The sequence below is a fragment of the Ursus maritimus genome, unplaced genomic scaffold (genome assembly GCF_017311325.1).
Source record: "Ursus maritimus isolate PB19 unplaced genomic scaffold, ASM1731132v1 scaffold_12, whole genome shotgun sequence".
Classification (NCBI taxonomy): Eukaryota; Metazoa; Chordata; class Mammalia; order Carnivora; family Ursidae; genus Ursus; species Ursus maritimus.
Window position 1 is genome coordinate 61,630,320 of NW_024423564.1, and position 19,255 is coordinate 61,649,574.

At 36.6% G+C, this 19,255-nt stretch overlaps 1 protein-coding gene across 1 annotated transcript in view; it reads right to left on the minus strand.

Annotated features, from left to right (window-relative positions):
- SCP2 (sterol carrier protein 2) overlaps positions 1–19,255 on the minus strand; it is a 116,357-nt gene that overhangs the window by 47,831 nt on the left and 49,271 nt on the right. Inside the window, exons 8-11 of the mRNA XM_008699183.2 lie at positions 15,131–15,217; positions 13,392–13,542; positions 12,048–12,195; positions 2,024–2,131 (exon numbers count right to left, since the gene is read on the minus strand). Of these exons, the coding sequence (XP_008697405.2) occupies positions 2,024–2,131; positions 12,048–12,195; positions 13,392–13,542; positions 15,131–15,217 (494 nt within the window). The remainder of the gene's footprint in view (positions 1–2,023; positions 2,132–12,047; positions 12,196–13,391; positions 13,543–15,130; positions 15,218–19,255) is intronic.

Here is a 19,255-nt window from a genome sequence, read left to right on the forward strand (position 1 = left end):
TTCCTGAGGCTGTGTGTGTGTAGGGGTACTCAGCTAGGCAGTTTACAACTTCACCTTAGCCTCTACTTCCTGCTTACACAGAGCCCCAAGGTTAGCCAGAGATAAAGGTTAGGACCTTCTCAGGTCTTTTCCGAGCATGCAAACAGCCTTGAACATACACATGGCTGTATGTATGTACTTGGTGTTCTAGATTCCCAGGGATATGTCCGATCTTTTCAAAGACCCTTACAGACATCTCATTCCTCAGCTTTTTAAGTTTTTTGTTGGGTTGTTTGCCCCAATTGTTATCAGCACCTCAGGCAGCTATGTTAGCTATGTTTTTAAGCCAGTTGTTGCTAATTGTTTTCAACAAATGACTCTGAAGAAAATTCTGTTTGCACTGTGCATTTCTCTGTCAGGTTACATAAAGACACGTCTTTTAAGAATGGTTCACCAGAAAACTGCCAGACAGGTCAAATAATGACAACTCTCTGAAAACAGGGCTTTGAAAGAGCTCCCAGTTCATTTGACTCCTCCAGTGTTGGCTAGGCTGCTGGTTTTTACCATGATTGCAGGCTCTTGTTTTCAAGACTACCATGGAGCTGGGGAAAGGGGTGTGGGTGGTATTAGAGCAAGTCAAAATCCCATAAAGCTGGGTATTCTTGTTTTTAAAAATGTTTGTTTTTAAAAATATTCCCCCAGATTGCTGTAAGTCTTTGGTTAATTTCCAAAGTTCTGTAAAAACTTGATCTTGACAATTTTTACAAGTGTTCTTGGAACTTTTATAAAGCAGAGTATTTGTCAAATGTTGTTATTCCATCACTCCCAATGATATTACCCTCATCCCCTCATTTGCAGATTACTTTGAAATACATTAAATTGTTTAGTGAAATAATAACAACAGTATACTGCAGGGTTTACAATATATTCAGAAGTGCATGGATATATGCTGTTGTAAAAATCCCTTACATCATATGTGAAATGGCATAACATTAATTCAAAGTAGACTCTGGTTAACTTGAAGATGCCTGTGGTAGATCCTAGAGCAACCACTAAAAAATAAGAAAAGGAAATAATTCAACAGAAGAGAGAAAATAAAATACTATAAATTATAGTATGGGTATATAAATAAAATACCCAATTAATAAAAAGATAGCATGAAAAAGATAAAGGACCCAAAGAACAAACAAGACAAAATAAATAGCAAGGTGGCACATTATACTGCAACTATCTATGTGTACGTACCTGTCCACCTATCTCTTATTCTTAACTACGTACATCTATTTTCTCTACTAGATTATAAGCTTACTAAATTTCAGTCATAAACAGAAACAAACCAAAGATAATTGCTATAATGAAGACACCATTAATTCTAACTTTTCTATTTTGGAATTTGCAATAATTTATAAAAATTTTAATTCATATATAAGACAACATGAAAAAAATACAAAGCTCACCTATCTTCATAGCAATAAATTCCAGATTTTAGTGCTAAGTTATTTTATAAACTTCTTTGTACAATTTCATTTTACAATTAAGGAAACTAAGAGTCAAAGTGATTAACTGACTAATTAATTAATCAAAATAGTCACATGGCCAGTCAGCAGTAAAGCCGCAGTAAAATTCTTATTTCATAACTTCTAGTCCAGTTCTCTCAAGAGAAAAAAATTTCCATGTAACACCAACAATATATACAACTATATACAAATAATGTGCTCATTTCAAATTATTCTTATCCAGCAGGTCTAGCAAGATCTCTATTTGGAAACATTTTAAGTTAAATTGTATACCTATTTGAAAATAATCAAACTTTTAAAATATATACTGTTGAATTTAGAGTTTCAACTAATTCAAATTCTCATCAGTTATTATTGAAGCACACTATACTTACAGGAAAATTAAAAATACTGTACTAAACGATCACTTAAAGCACTGGCTACAAGGTTCAGAGAATACAATCTTTCATTCAAATCGATGGCTAAAGCATTCATACTTATGTCAAAAATGATAACAAAAAAATTAGAAAATCTATGTGTAGTATTACCTGTAGCTCCCAGTGGATGTCCCTTTGAAATCAATCCGCCACTAGGATTTATGACCCACTTTCCTCCATATGTATTATCTCCTCTATCAACCAGTTTTCCACCTTGTCCTAAAGAAAGAAAAATAATATTCGTGAAGGTTAAAAATAACATTGGACCAGGGGTGCCTGGGTGGCTCAGTTAAGTGCCTTGACTCTGTCTCAGCTCAAGTGTTGATCTCAGGGTTGTGAGTTTAAGCCCCACATTAGGCTCCGTACTGGGTGTGGAGCCTACTTAAAAAAAAAAAAAAAACTGGACCAAATGATATGCTTTTTTTTTTTAATTCAATATAGCCAAGATTTTCTTATAGCAAACATTTCTTAACAGCTCACACATTAAATTGATATAAGCACTTCTAAAAGTTACATAATAGGGGCGCCTGGGGGGCTCAGTTGGTTAAGTGGCAACTCTTGATTTCAGCTCACATCATGAACTCAGGGTTGTGAGATGGAGCCAGCATCCGGCTCCACACTGGGCATGGAGCCTGCTTAAGATTCTCTCTCTCCCTCTCCCCCAACCCATCTCCCCTTGTGCATGCTCTCTCTCTAAAAAAGAAAAAAAAGTTACATAATAAATATTGAGTAACAAAGGTTTATATTTTCAGAACATTTCATGGATGAAACAGAGCTTAGTTTCTCCTCACTGGCTTCCAAAATTACTACAACTATAATAGAGATTCAGAGCACCTGAAGAATGAAACTAGATACAATACTATAATTAATTATATCAGCTTTAAAAATCCATAATTTCACCCAATACATTCATTTCCATTCTTTAAAAGATTTTATGTATTTATTTGAGAGACAGAAAGAGAGAAACAGCACAAGCAGGGGTGGGGAAAGGCAGAGGGGAAGAGGGAGAAGCAGACTCTCTACTGAGCAGGGAGCCCAAAAGATGCGGGGCATGGGGGCTCAATCCCAGGACTCTGGGATCATGACCTGAGCCAAAGGCAGATGCTTAACCAACTGAGCCACCCAGGCGTCCCCATTTCCATTTTCAATTACACTGTTATATGCTATATTAACATTCTTAGCAAACAGAGGGGAGAGTATACGGGATGGGGAAAGGCTAGGGGACATGAAATGAAGGGAAGTGGCTGAAAATACTGTTAAGCCATAAATGTAAGCTTAAAAGAAAATGAAAATTACATGCTTAGTGATTTCAACACTCCTATCAATTCTCTGGTCATTCTTCCAGGTGGTGAAGAAGTACATTAAAATGCATGCATTGTATGAAATATTCTTCTATCCATATAATGAAGTGCGATCTCCAAAGAAAGATGATAAAGGTTGTGATGCTGTCAGAGGTGGCTAATAACTTTGAAGTACTCACTCTGTGTCAGGCCTTGTTCTAATTACTTTCCATACATTTACATAATTTAATCCTCAACCATGAGAAGTAGGTATTACCATTCCCATTTTATAGATGAGGAAACAGACACATAGAACTTAAGTAACCAGCCCAAGGCAACAGCAGGGGATTGATCGGGGATGAATTATCAGGCAGCCTGGATCCATAGCCTGTGTTCTTAACCAATATATTGTACTGCCTTTAAAAACCAAAGAGTTTTCTCCATTGGTAAACTGAAGCACACTAATCACAGAATTTTTTATAACTGATACTTCTTTTTTTTTTTTAAAGATTTTATTTTTAAGTAACCTCTACACTCTACTTAGGGCTTGAACTCACAACCCCAAGATCAAGAGTCACATGCTCCTCTGACTGAGTCAGCCAGGAGTCCCTATGACTAACACTTCTAAGTTTACTTTAAGTCTAGGTTGTAGATTAAAAACCATCTATTGAGGCATTTGTTTATTTTTTGGTTTCTCACACAGAACCTGATACAAGGCTCTGGTCATAACAGGTATTCTACCTGCTATTACGGCTTTTAAAACTCCTAAATATTGTTACTCTACCAATAGCAGACTGAACATAAATCAACCCCAAGAAATGAATAATTCACTGCATGTTTTTTCTATAATATATACAATCCTATTAAATATCAGAAGATTCTACCGAGAAGTTGTCTTGAGCTCAACAACTAAAAGTGATCCAGAGATGAAAGTATAATAATGACCACTCTTATGTACCACAGATAAGAAAATAAATGGAAAGCAATTATTATGCCTATTATGTGCCAAAAACTCTGCTCTCATGGAGTTTACTTCATTGTCAGGAGAGGTGTGAGGAAGAGATAGACAATATGTAATGTAAGTGAAATATATAATAGAGTGGTAGTAAGTGACATAGTGGGGGGAAAAGGCAGGAAAGGGAGTACAAGGAAGCGTTGGGACAAAAAAGACAGAGGTAAGGAGGTCACATCTTAAACGAAGTGATTGGAGAAGGCTTCCACTGAGAAGGTGACAATTGGTCAAAGGCCTAAAGGGAATAAAGAAGCAAATCCTACGGATATTTGAAAAAAGGCCCTGAGCTAGGAGTAAGCCTAGAGTGTTTGAACAAGGAGGACAATGTAGCTGCCGCAAAGCAAAAAACAAACAAACAAACAAAAAACAGCTCAGAGATGTAGAAGTCAGAGAGATGGGAAAGGGGACTAAACAGGGCAGATCACATTTGACTGTCACTTCTGAATGAGATGAACAGAGGAATGACATTGATCTGCTGTATGCTTTTAACAGGATCATTAAAGATTCATTATAGAGAATAGACTGTAAGGAGACATGGCAGAAGCAGACCAGTTACGAAACTACTATAATAATGTAAATGAGAAACAATGGTGGTCTGGACTAGGCTGTTAGTGATAAAAAGTGGTAAGATATGGTTGTATTCTGGATATATTTAGAAGGTAGAGTCCATAGCCAATAGGACTTAGAAATGGATTCAATGGGAGTTGCGAGACAGAAAGAGAGGAACTGGAGCAACTGGAGGATGGGAAAGACTGAGGAAGGAAGAGGTTTGGGTCACATCAAAAGCTCAATTTGGACTTAGGTTTGAGATGTTAATGACATATCAGAAAAAAAAACACCATGAAAATTAGGCAGCTGGACATATGGGTTTAAAGATCAGGGAAGTGGTTTAAGCTAGGGATATAATTTTATAAATCATCATCATATGTCAAAATATATACAGATTTAAAACCTTGAAATTGGGTTGATAAGGCAGCATATATTCACTATAGCCTGTGTCTCCTACTGTTTACAACTGGAAACACTGGATAAATACAAAAAACAACTACTTGAAGACTCTGAAAAGTAAACAAAAGGAGGGGAATCATGGAGGGAGTTAAAAGTTGGAGAAGCTCCTGTACAAGGATGAGTTCCAAGTTTCCTCTTTTTAGGCTCTCTTAACAGCTTTGTTCTAAGGGTGAGCACAGTCCTGGAGCAGACTGGCAGGACGGCAGCACAGGTAACTGAAATTCTAACAAAAACCCCATCTTTCTAACCAGAGAGACCAGGAAAATAAATCCACACAGGTCAGGGAGTAAGAGAGAAAGCTCACAGCAGAAAGAGCCAGAAAAGAGGATCCCTTATTTCTGTGTATGGACTTAGAAATCTCAGGCTCACTCTTGAACTAAGCATGCATAGGACAGACCCAAAGCAGCACAGCAAAGGCTTGGAGAACTGAACAGAGACATTAACTATGACCCAAAGAAGGCAAGACAGAAGGTGTCTGATACAACTGGGTTGACTGCTTGCTAAAACAAAAACATGAACATTCTCTAGAGGATCGATACAGGTAACAATCACCTATCCTCAATACAAACCAAAATTAATACAAAAAAGAACCAGGAAAAGGAGAGTGTGACCAACTCTCAAGGGAAAAGATAATCAACAGATGCAAAACTCGAGAAGCCCCAAATCATAGAATTACCAGATGAAGACAAAAATAACTATTTGGACTGTGAGGTAAAGAAAACACAGTAAAAATGAATAAAAGATACGAGTTCTCAGCAAAGAAATGGAACCTATGAAATGAACCAAATGCAAATCTTAGAATTGAAAATGCAATATTTAAAATAAAAAACTCACTCACTAGAGATGGGTTCCAGAGCAGAAAGAGGATGAAGTAGGAGTCAGTATATTTAAAGATATATCAGTATAAATTACCAAATCTGAAGAACAGAGAGAAAAGGGATTTAAAAATAAACAGAGCCCCAGGGACCTGTGGGACAATATTAAAAGGTCTAATATATGCATCATTGGAATCCTAGAAGAAGGAAAAAAAAGGGGCAGAAAAAAATACTTAAAGAAATAATGGTTAGAGACTACCCAAATTTGGTGAATTTTACAGACTCAAGAAGCTCAGAGGGGTGCCTGGGTGGCTCAGTCATTAAGCTTCTGCCTTCGGCTCAGGGTGTGATCCTAGGGTCCTGGGATCAAGCCCCACATCAGGCTCCCTGCTCCACTGGGAGCCCGCTTCTTCCTCTCCCACTCCCCCTGCTTGTGTTCCCTCTCTCGCTGGCTGTCTCTCTCTCTATCAAAAAATAAATAAATAAAATCTTAAAAAAAAAAAAAAAGCAGCTCAGAAAACCCAAAGCAGAATAAATTAAAAGAAAACCCACACCTAAATACAACACATTTGAACTGCTTAAAGTACTTGTCATTTGAAACAATGTAGGCCAGGGAGTAAAACACATGCTTTAACTGCTAAAGGAAAAGACCTGCCATTCCAGAATTCCATATCCAACAAAAATTTCCTTTAGGAATTAATGCTAAGTAAAGACATTCTCAAATGAAAGAAAGCTAAGAGAATTCATCTCCAGAAGACTTGCTTTATTAAAAAAAAATGCTAAAATAAATTCTTTTGGCTGAAGGAAATAATAACAAAGAAAAATATGGATCTGCAAGAGAGGAGAAAGAACAACAGAAATGATAAATATCTGGGTAAATATATAGAACTTTAACCTTCTAAGATCTTTAAAATATGTGCAATTGTTGAAACAAAAATTATAACACTCTTTGTGGGGGTTTTGAATGTACACAGATGCAATACATATGACAATTATAACATAAGGGTTGGTGTGAGGCAGAAAGGAGTTGGTAAATGGATGCATGTGCTTGCAAGGTTTCTACATTTTATGTGAGGTGGTACAATATTAACTCTACAGAGACTGTAAAGGTTAGGTATGCATACTATAACACCTATACCAGTGGTTCTCAACTCTGAAATATTTGGCTCCCCCAGGGGACATGTGGCAATATCTGGAGACATTTTTAATTGTCACAACTGTCACAACTATTGACATTTAGCAGAAGCCAGGAATGCTGCTAAACATCCTACAATACATAAGCCCCATGACTAAGAATAATGTAGTTCATCAACAATGTTGAGGTCAAGAAACCCTGCAACCACTAAAACAAAACGAAATTAAAAAACACAAAAACTAAAGAGATATGGCCAAAAAGCCAATACACAAAATATAAGTCATAATAAAAATATTCAAATAATCCAAAAGAAAGCAGGAGAGGGAGAACAGAACAAAAAACAGAGAGGACAACAAATAACAGATAATGGTCAACCTAGTCTTACTATATCAATAATTACACTAAATGTTAATGATCTAAATCACACTGTCAAATAAATATAATGCAAATTACATATGTACTTTGAAATTTTCTATTGTATATCTTGTTTCATATATATTTTATTTAACCCAATATATCCAAACTATTTTCAACATGTAAGTAGTGAAAAAATTATTAATAAAATACCTTACATTCTACTTTTCATATTAAGTCTTCAAAATCCAATGTGTACTTCATACAGCACATCTCAATTTGGGCTAGCCACATTTTAAGGATTCAATGATCACATATAGTTAATAGCTATTGTATTAGATAGCACAGGTTTAAACACTCCAGTTAAAAGGCAGAAATTGACAAAGGATAAAAAACAAACACTATTGCCTACAAAAGACACACCTTATACAGATAGATAAATAACATAAATAGGTTAAGAGCAAATGAATAGAAAAGAATATATCACGCAAACAGTAAGCATAAGAAGACTGGAGTGGCTATTTAATTTAATTAATTAATTTATTTATTTATTTATTTATTTTAGAGAGAGAGAGTGGGGGGCTAGGGCGAGAGGAAGAAAGAGAATCTTAAGCAGGCTCCACGCTCAGTGTAGAGCCTGAGGCAGGGCTCAATCTCACGACCTGAAATCATGACCTGAGCTAAAATCCAGAGTCAGACCTCAACCGACTAAGTCACCCAGGTGCCCCGGGAGTGGCTATTTTAGTCAGATAAAAGAACTTCTAAACAAAGACTATAACCACACATAAAGCAAGATATTTCATAATGAAAAAATGGAAGACATACAACTATAAATGCGCTTGTGCTTTATAACAGAGCCGCAAAATAAACAAAGCAAAAATTGACAGAACTAAAGGAAAAAGAGACAATTTCACAATTAATAGAAGAGATTTTAATACTCCTCTCTCAGCAACTGATACGGAAAAACAAATCACTAGAGACATAGATCTGAAAAATTCTACCCATCATCTCAATTTAATTGACATGTTTAGAACACTACATCTAATAAGTGCAGAATTTGCATTATTTTCCAAGTAGATAAATTCACCAATAATAAAATACCATATGTTTAGCCATAAGATAAAATTCAATAAGTTTGAAAGGATCAAAATCAAAGTGTATTCTCTTTGTAGCAGAATTAAATTAGAGAGCAATAACAGTAAGCTATCCAGGAAAATTCCAAATACCTGGATATTAAACAGCACACTTCTAAATAATTTACAGGTCAAAGACAAAATTATAAGAAACATTAAAAATATTTTGAACTGGGGATGCCTGGATGGCTCAGTTGGTTAAGTGTCTGCCTTGGGCTCAACTCATGATCCCAGAGTCCTGGGATGGAGTTTTCCAATGGACTCCCTGCTCAGCGGGGAGACTGCTTCTCCCTCTGCCTGCTTCTCCCTCTGCCTACCGCTTCCCCTGCTTGTGCTTTCTCTCTCTTTCTCTGACAAACAAATAAATAAAATCTTTAAAAAATATATTTTGAACTGAATAATGATGAAATGTATCAAATTTTGTGGAAGGTAGCTAAAATACTACTTAGAGGAAAACATACAGCTTTAAATACTTAGAAAAGGAGAAAGATCTAAAATAAATGACCTAAGTTTCTCCTGTAAGAAACTTAAAAGAAAACCAAAGTAAACCCAAAGTAAGTTAAAGGAAGGGGGGGAAAAAAGAGCAGAAATCAATGAAATGGAAAAAACAGACAATAAAGAAAATTAACAAAGCCAAAGCTTAATCTTTGTAAAGCCCAACAAACTGACAAACTTCTAGCTAGCCAGATCAAGAAAAAAAAGGAAAAAGAACACCAATCACCAATGCAAGGAATAAAAAAGAAGTTATGACCATAGATCCTATAGAAATTAAAAGAATAATAAGAGAATACTTTGCACAATTTCAGCCAATAAATTTGATAACTTAAATGAAATGGGAATTTATCTTTATTATGGATTATTATTATTATTTATCTTTATTTTTATCTTTAAAAATATAACTTACAAAAACTGACAGACACTGGAAGAAACAGAAAATCTGAATAGGCACATCTCTATTAACCAATTTTAACTTATCAAAAACTTCCCCCAAAAGAAAACTGAAAAGCACTTGATTATACTGGTAAATTCTATGAGACAGTCAAGAAAGAACTAACACTAATCTACACAAACTTTTTCAGAACATACAGAATGAATAGTCACTGCTCAATTTGTTTTCTGAGACCAGCATAACTTTAATGCCAAAACCAGGGAAAGAAGAAAACTACAGACTTTCTCTGTCTGACTTATTTCACTTAGCATAATACCCTCTCCATCTATCCATGTTGTCACAAATGGCAAGATCTCATTCTTTTTTCATGGCTGAGTAATACTCCATTGTGTGTGCATACACAGTTACCCTCCCCCCAACAAAACCCCCCGCATCTTTATCCAGTCATCTATTGATGGACACAGGTTGTTCCCGTATTGTGGCTGTAGTAAATAACACTGTAATAAACATAAGGGGTGCAAATATCTTTTCTCATTAGTGTTTTTGCTTTCTTTGGGTAAATACCTAGTAGTGGAATTACTGGATTGTATGGTATTTCTATTTTTTTAATTTTTTGAGGAACTTCCATACTGTCTCCACAGTGATTGTACCAATTTACATTCCCATGAAGAGTGCATGAGCATTCCCTTTTCTCTACATCCTTGCCAACACTTATTTATCTTTCTGATATTTGCTATTTTGACTAATTGTGGTTTTAATTTGCATTTCCCTGATGATTACCGATGTTCAGCATCTTTTCATGTATCTATTGCCCATCTGTATGTTTCTTTGGAAAAATGTCTATTCAGGTCCTTTGTCCATTTTTCAATTGGATTATTTGGGGGTTTTGATGTTGAGTTGTGTAAGTTCTTTATATATTTTGGATATTAACCCCTTATCAGATATATCATTTGCAAATATCTTCTCCCATCCAGAAGGCTGCCATTTTGTTTTGTTAATGGTTTCCTTTGCTTAATTTTGGTGTAGTCTCAACAGTTTATTGTTGCTTTTGTTTCCCTTCCCTGAGGAGACATATCCATAAAAATGTTGCTAACTGCCTATGTTTTCTTTTAAAAGATTAATGGTTTCAGGTCTCGACTTTAGGTCTCTAATCCATTTTGAGTTTATTTCTGTGTATGGTATAAGACAGTGGTCCAGTTTTCCCAGCACTACTTATCTAAGAGACTGTCTTTTCCAATTATATAGTCTTGCCTTCTTTGCTGTAGATTAATTGACCATACAAGTGTGGGTTTATTTCTGGGCTCTCCTGTTCAGTGAGCTATGTGCCTAGTTTTCTGCCAATACCATACTGTTTTGATTATTATAACTTTGTAGTATATCTTGAAATCTGAGATTGTGATACCTCCAGCTTTGTTCTTCTTTCTCAAGGCTGCTTTGGCTATTTGGGGTCTTTTGTGGTTCTATATAAATTTTAGGGATTATCTGTTCTAGTTCTGTGAAAAACACTATTGGTATTTTGATAAGGATTGCATTGTATCTATAGATTTCTTCAGGTAGTATGGATATTTTGACAATATTAATTCTTCCAATCCATAAGCATGGTATATCTCTTCAGTTGTTTGTGTCATCTTCAATTTCTTTCATCCATGTCTTATAGTTTTCAGAGTATAAAACACTTTCATCTCCTTGGTTAAATGTATTCCTAGGTTTGGGTTTTTTTTGGTATAATTTAAATGGAATTGTTTCCTTAATTTCTATTTCTGCTACTTCATTATTAGGGTATAGAATTGCAACAGATTTCTGTATATTAATTTTGTATCCTGCAACTTTCCTGAATTCATTTATCAGTTCTAATAGTTTCTGGTTTTTTTTTTTTTTAGTGGAGTCTTCAGAGTATTCTATATATAGTATCATGTCATTTGTGAATAGTGACAGTTTTACTTCTTCCTTACCAATCTGGATGTCTTTTATTTCTTTTTCTTATCTGATTGCTGCAGGACACACAATACTCTTTTCAGTGGCTGAAATGTTTAAAACTGTTCATGAGGATGTGAAGCAACTAAAACTCTCATACACTACTGATGTTAATGAAAAATAATACAACCGCTTTGGAAATGAAAAGAAAAAAATCCTCCAGATCTCAACATCGAATTTTTCCATTCTCCTTTCTGAAAGTCTTTATTCAAACACAATATGAAATGTTTGGGATTGTAATATTCGGGATATGTAATTTTTATCTTTTTTTTTTTTTTACTTAACAGTTCATTCTAAGTACCCGTGATTTACCTAATACAAATTATTTGTATAATCTGTTACCTCAGTGTTGGTATTGTCCAAGACTACATGTTCTAAAAATTCTAGTATCAAAATAGCTTACATTCACTTTGCACAGTATGGCAGAGCCAACATGGAGGTAAAGGCAATTAGTGAATACCTCTTTTTAATGGCAAAAATGAAATTTCCTCAGTGAAATTTACAAAATTAATCTGCATCTCACCAAAGATATTACCTTCTGGACAGAGTCCCAGTGCTTCATAAGTAAGGAGTTCATTGACAGAAAAGCAATCATGAAGTTCTATAACATCAATATCACTTGGTCTTAGGCCAGATTTCTCATAGCACTTTCTGGCAGCTTCTTTAGTCATATCGAAGCCAACCTAAAACCAAAACCACATATAAATAAGTTAAGGGTATCAAAACTGGGACTTATTTATATAAGTTTTATAAGAGATTAATATGTATAACCTTTACAGCTGAAAATTGAGTGCACATATTGAAATCTCAGTTGATTCTATATTACATAGAAAGTCCAAATAAAAGAATATTCAGGATGGAGAATGTACATATTAAATTCTGCACTATAAAGAACAGAATTTAAATAAGATATATAAAAGCACTTACAATTTCTCAGGTCATATCTTGTGCAGTTGTAAAAACTCTATCAAACCACAATATGCTGTTGTGGTAAATAGGCTGGAGGGATTGATCAATAGATCATTATGACTCAGATGCACTAAAAACTATGAGGAATTTCTACATGAAAATAAACAATCTTCATTTTTAAAAAAATCATATAGGATACAATTTTTTCCAAATCCTTGCTCTTAACACCCCTTTGATCTCAGATAATAACAAGTCAACTTTTCTCCAAAGAATAAAATTGTGGTGTAAATGTACTGTAATCAGAAAACCTGAGATGTTCTATCTCAGCCAAATCCCAGATTTGTGATCTTGGGCAAATTACAGAGACATTTTCAAATTCAAAGCATTGTTGCAATATCATTTTGTAAACTCTAATTACCTTACGATTGTTATATATGCATGTATATAAGCATCTTTGCATTTCTTTAATATATATGTGTGTATCTTCAAATATTCAACTAACTCTAGGTCTGAATTCTCATTTTTTAACTTCCTCCATATTTACTTAATCTTTAATCAGGACTTTTAAAGTGCTAAGGGTCAAGAAAGTTCCCTGAAAATATCCTTGTTTTTCCCTTACCTGTGTAAGAAAGGAACGCTGGGCATAACCAGTGAACTCAAAAAGAAAAAGGCCCACCAAAACAGCACATCTAGTTAGTTAAAAATGCATGCGGGGCTCTATCACAAGAAGCATATGTTCTCATCAGTTTTTTTCCCTAAACAGATTCCTAAGGATGGGTTCTAATATTATATTTTCTGGACTGATTTTTTTTTCAAGTAAATAATTTCTAGAGCAAATGACAACATGATGTCACCTTGAAATTTCTAAACAGAAATCCCTCAATTGATAAATAAAACAGAATCTCAGACATACCCTATATGTTGGCTAACCGAACTTAACAACAACAACAACAAAAAATCTCAGACATACCATTTTAATAATGCTTTTGTCTTCAAATGAACTTGGCAAATCAGTTACCATCTCTTGTGCCAAAATTTCCACAGCTTTGGATTCCAGGCCATACTTCCGTACAAATACTTCACTAGCCAAAACTGCTGCTGCAGCACCATCTGACGTGGGACTAAGAGGAGGTAAAACAATTATTTACACCCAGTATGCCTCTATCCTAGGATTATAGACTAGGAGTTCTTTCTATGTGGAAAGAAACACTGAGGATGCTTGCCAGTCATTGCACTGTCTTCATTGTGAAATCTACAGTTAAAAATTATACATGCTCGGGGCGCCTGGGTAGCGCAGTCGTTAAGCGTCTGCCTTCGGCTCAGGGCGTGATCCCGGTGTTCGGGATCAAGTCCCACATCGGGCTCCTCTGCTGGGAGCCTGCTTCTTCCTCTCCCACTCCCCTGCTGTGTTCCCTCTCTTGCTGGCTGTCTCTATCTCTGTCGAATAAATAAATAAAATCTTAAAAAAAAAAATTATACATGCTTCCTGACTTGAGGACTAAACCTCTATCAAGAACTTAAATGCTATCAGTCACTGTTTGGTCTCTAAGAGTCTCTCCCAAAAAGTTCTTACTGCAAAGAATCCTGGATTAGCCTCTGCAGATGCATAAGGCATCTTATAATGACTCGAGAGGAGTCCACACGGTTATTCTTATCCTACTACAATAAAAACTCTACTAGAGGCCTAACTAGCTCCAGCTTTCCTACCTCCCAAATAACCAGTCATGGAATCCTTTTGAAAACTGGGAAGGGATGGGATACAAGATACCAGAAAGTCCAAACCGGAAAGTGGTTTAGTTAAGACTTTGGTGATCTCCTCAAAATAGCTCTTTTCCTTATAGCTAGCTGTGAAGAAAGTGGCAAACACAAAAAGCCTTCTCTGAGTTCAGCTGGTCTTTATAAATGGGCAGACCTTCATATTGCAACAGATAAAAGTTAACCCCATCCTAGCCAATATCTTCCAGGTGATAACTGGGCACAGGCAGGAGCTCTGAAGTACTAATTCCATCTTCTGGGAGACAGATATTGTCAAGCAATTATCAAGATTTAACTATTACCATGATTAGAACTACTTTTTCTTGTTTTTCATTTTTCTTGTTTCACATTTACTCTAGTTACTATAACTGAATAACATTTCCTAAGGTAGAAGCATACAGCAGAGAAAACAAAATGCTCAAGGGAGAAACTCTGGACTCCACTGGCCTCCTAAGTCATATTTACATGAATAAAATGCAATTTTTAAAAAGTAGGTAGAACTCAGGAAAGAAGGAAATAAAATACATAATTTTCCAAGAGAAAAGACAGTCTGTCTCTAGATATGAATAGGAAGTAAGGGTCTTCAATCCAGAGTGAGGACCACATTTGCAGGAGTGCTACAGAAGCAGATACAGATACAGATTTACCCAGACACAAAGCCTAAGGTTTACCTAAGGCGGGGGGAGGGAGCAATTATTTTTCTCTATTAAATATTAAAATGTGGGGGCACCTGGGTGGCTCAGTCAGTTGAGTATTTGACGCTTGGTTTCAGCTCCAGTCATGATCTCATGGGTTGTGGGATCTAGCCCCATGTCAGGCTCTGCACTCAGCAGGGAGCCTGCTTGAAGATTCTTTCTCTGTTCCTCCCTCCCCTACCTCTCTCAAATAAATACATAAATCTTTTAAATAAATAAATAAATAAATAAATAAATATTAAAATGTGGTTTTTCTTACCAACATTGTAAGACAGTCAAATAATCAAAAACTGTTCGAGATGTCATCACTTCCTCTAAACTGTATTCCTGTTGGAACTGGGAATTCCTAAAAACAAAATAAGTAGTTACAGAATATGAGGTAGCAATTACAATTTTGTTGAAAATATTCTGATCCAAAAGTCAGAGAATAACATGTAAATATTCTTTTTACAACCAAAAGACAGGCTTTTATGAACAGTTTCAACCTTTAATATAAGTTGTTTGACTGAAGTTTTTAAAAATCCAATCTCCAAAATACCATATGCTGTATAATAAAAAAAATTTGTCTAATCCTTGTCCTGGGTTCCTAGCATGGAGCTTCTAAAACCGTTGCAATTTCCTGAGTTACAGGAGTGTCTTTGTTATGCTAATAGGGTGACTCATAGTGGACCCTTGTTAAAGGGGGGGGGGGTTGGCATACAGGGGCTGGTCACCAGAAACACCAACCATGTGAATACAGGGTTAGGACTTTTGAGCCACTTTGACGGCCGAGGAGAAGGGAGGAGCTGGAGACTGAGTTCAGTCATGTGGCCAATGATTTAATCAAGTAGGTCTGCATAATAGAGCCCCAATAAAAACTCTGGACACTGAAGCTTGCTGGAGCTTCCTGGTTGGTGCGTACCTTCCTATATCAGGAGAGTGATGTGTCCTGACTCCATGGAAAGAGGGTACAGAAGCTCAGCTTTAGGAACTCTCTCAGACTTTACCCTATGTACCTCTTTATTTGGCTGTTCCTGAGTTGTATCCTTTATAATAATACTGTAATCATAAGTATAATACTTTCCTCAGTTCTGTGAGTAACACTAGTGAATTATCAAACATGAACAATCATGGAAACCCCTGAATTTAGTCAGTTGGTCAGAAGCACAGGTGGCCTGGGGACCCTACTTGTGGCTGGCATCTTAAGTGAGGGGAGTATAGTGGAGGACTACGTCCTTAATTCAGGCGGTCTGCATCAACTCGAGTGGTTAGTGACAGAATTGAATTGCAGTACACCCAGTAGGGGGTTAAAACAGAATACCATTTATTCCCCTGGAGAATTATTAAATATTAGTTCCTTAAAAGCAAAACAAGGGCACCTGGGTGGCTCAGTCGGTTAAGTGTCTGCCTTCAGCTCAGGTCATGATCCCGGGGTCCTGGGATCGAGCCCCATGTCAGGCTCCCTGCTCAGCAGGGAGTCTGCCTCTCCCTCTCCCTTTGCCCGTCCACCCCGCTCATGCTCTCTCTCTCTCTCTCTCAAATAAATAAATAAAATATTTTAAAATAAAAAAATAAAAATAAAAGCAGATGTTTTCAGAAACTGCTCTGGCAAAAATGGCAGGAACAGTAGACACCACAAAGGAGATTCTAAAAGCAAACTTCAACTGGTATGGAAATTAATAAGCAATTTAAATGTTTAGAAATAAAGCCCGTGTAACTTAGATCTGTATACTAATATCTATACCTCTGCTTCTAAAGTTAACTTTGACCATCACCAACTTCCAAAAAAACACCTAATTTGTACCAGATCCTGTGCTAGGGCCATGGGACATGGGTATGTCCCATGGGTCCTTACCCTCAATGAATTCAGTCTGAATCTGTGGCAAACAAATACAATATGATAAATACCATGACAGAGATGTTATACAGGGGGGCACCTGGGTGGCTCAGTTGGTTAAGCATGTGACTCTTGGTTTTGGCTCAGGTCATGATCTCAGGGTCATGAGATCGTGCCCCATGTCAGGCTCTGCACTCAGCGTGGCATCTGCTTGAGATTCTCTCCCTCTCCCTCTGCCTCTCCCCCATGCTTACACATGCATGCACACATGCCCTCTCTCCAATACAGACATAAATAAAATATTTAAAAGAGAGAAATGTTATACAGGGTGCCATGGGAGCACACAGGTTGGGCATCACACCCAGATACCAAAGGGAAGTTCTTCTCTGGGGTTAACCAATAAGAGAAAGTAGGAGACAGAGAATTCCTGGCAAAAAGATCAGCACACACAAAGCCTCTTGAGTTAAAGTAGTTTCACTGAAGCTAGGGCATGAAGTTTGGGAGGAAATGTGGACTCAAGGTGAAGAAAATAGAATAAGAGAAATAAATAAAGATCAGATCATGAAAGGCCAGTATATGGTATTTACATTTTATACTAAAAACAATGAACTACTAAAGGATATTAAACTAGGGTATGACAATCAAACTTTCATTTCATTTTTTTAAAGATTTTATTTACTTACTTGAAAGAGAGAGTGCACGACAGAGAGCACAAGTGGAGGGGAGGGGCAGAGGAAGAGGGAGAAGCAGACTTCTCGCTGAGCAGAGACCCTGATGTGGGGCTCAATCCAGGACCCTGGGATCATGACCTGAGCCGAAGGCAGATGCTTAACTGACTGAGCCACCCTGGTGCCCCCAACTTGTACTTAAACAAGAAGGCTGGTATACGGAAAAGGAATGGTAAAGGGCATTACCAAAAGCAACTAAATGAAGAGATTAGGGCAATAATTAAGGCAAGAAATGATAAGGGCCTAAAGTAGGGAACTGGAAGTGAAAGATGGAGAGAAGGGATGATTTCAAGAGACAGTAAGGAGGCAGAATCAATAGGCTTCTGTTCATCCTCAACTCATCTGCAACTCATATGAGACACTGAGGAAGAAGGCAGAGTTAAGAATGACTTCTAATTGGGGTGCCTGGGTGGCTCAGTCAGTTAAGCATCCAACTCCTGATCTCAGCTGAAGTCCTGATCTCTGGGTTGTGAGTTCAAGTTAAACGCTGGGCTCTACTCCCCATGTTGGGCTCCACACTCCGCACCCTGTGGGTGTGGAGCCTACATTAAAAAAAAAAAAAAAAAGAACGACTTCTAGTTTTCTATAATTAGGTATATATTGATGTCATTCATGGAGAATACTAAGAAAAAAAAACAGGGTTGAGGGAAAATGATAAATTCTGTATGGACATGTTAACTCTGAGGCACTTGTGGAGCATCTAAGTAGAGACCACTAGGAGAAAGTTATAACTTTCATATGTATAATTATATACAGGTCTGAGGGCTCAGGTGTCATGAGCTATCCCTTATTCTATACCACTTATCACAGATTCTCACTGCCTTTAAGTATTCTTATAATTTGTGAGAAAACATTTGAAAATAGTTTTGTAATTCAACCTTCTTAGAAATATGTCACAGGGTATCTATAATGACTGGTCAGCAAACACAGGATTCTCTTTCTTCCCTAACAAAGTAAAACCTAGTGCAAGAAGTTGGCATCTGAAATTTCTGAGCAGAACCTAGAAGGCTATTCTTGGCTGTTTCAGAGTTTTATATGATGAAACTGACATCCAGAAACAACATTCGCCTTTTCAACATAATTGAGAACTTATAATATTAAATAGAAGATTCATGGGGACAAGGAACTCAATCTGTCTTGTTCACTGCTGTATCACTAGCAGCTAAAGAAGTGTCTTGCACATAGTAGGCTACTGAATATCTAGCTGTTGAGTGAATGAAATTCCTTTAGAAGAATGCCATAATGAGTGGATAAATGATGCCTATTTAGGCAGGGTGGTAACTAAGAGAAAGACTCAGAAGATTTGATTCTCAAAGGAAAGTTAAGAACTACTCCTTGGGGGCGCCTGGGTGGCTCAGCTGGTTAAGTGTCTGCCTTTGGCCTGGGTCATGATTCCTGAGTCCTGGGATCGAGTCCTGCATTAGGCTCCCTGCTCGGTGGGGAGTCTGCTTCTCCTTCTGACCCTTTTCCCTGTTATCCTTTCTCTCTCTCAAATAAATAAATAAAATCCTAAAAAAAAAAAAAGAAAAGAAAAAAAAGAAAGAACGATTCCTTGGAGCCTCAAAGTCAAGAAACTGAAATGCTGTCAATTCCTCAATATGTTGGTACAGTTCCTTACTATTCAGGAAATCACAAGGATTTTTAATGGTTTTCCAAGTAATAAGGACAAAGAATTCAGCTTTAGGCCATCTTTATGGACTTAAGACTACTCATCCAAACTCTACTATTTGGTAACAGCAAAGTTTTATTGAACATGTACTATGTTCCAATACCATGTAAGATAGTGAAGATACAAGGATGAGACAATCTCTGCTCAAGGACTATCATCATCAAAGAAGAA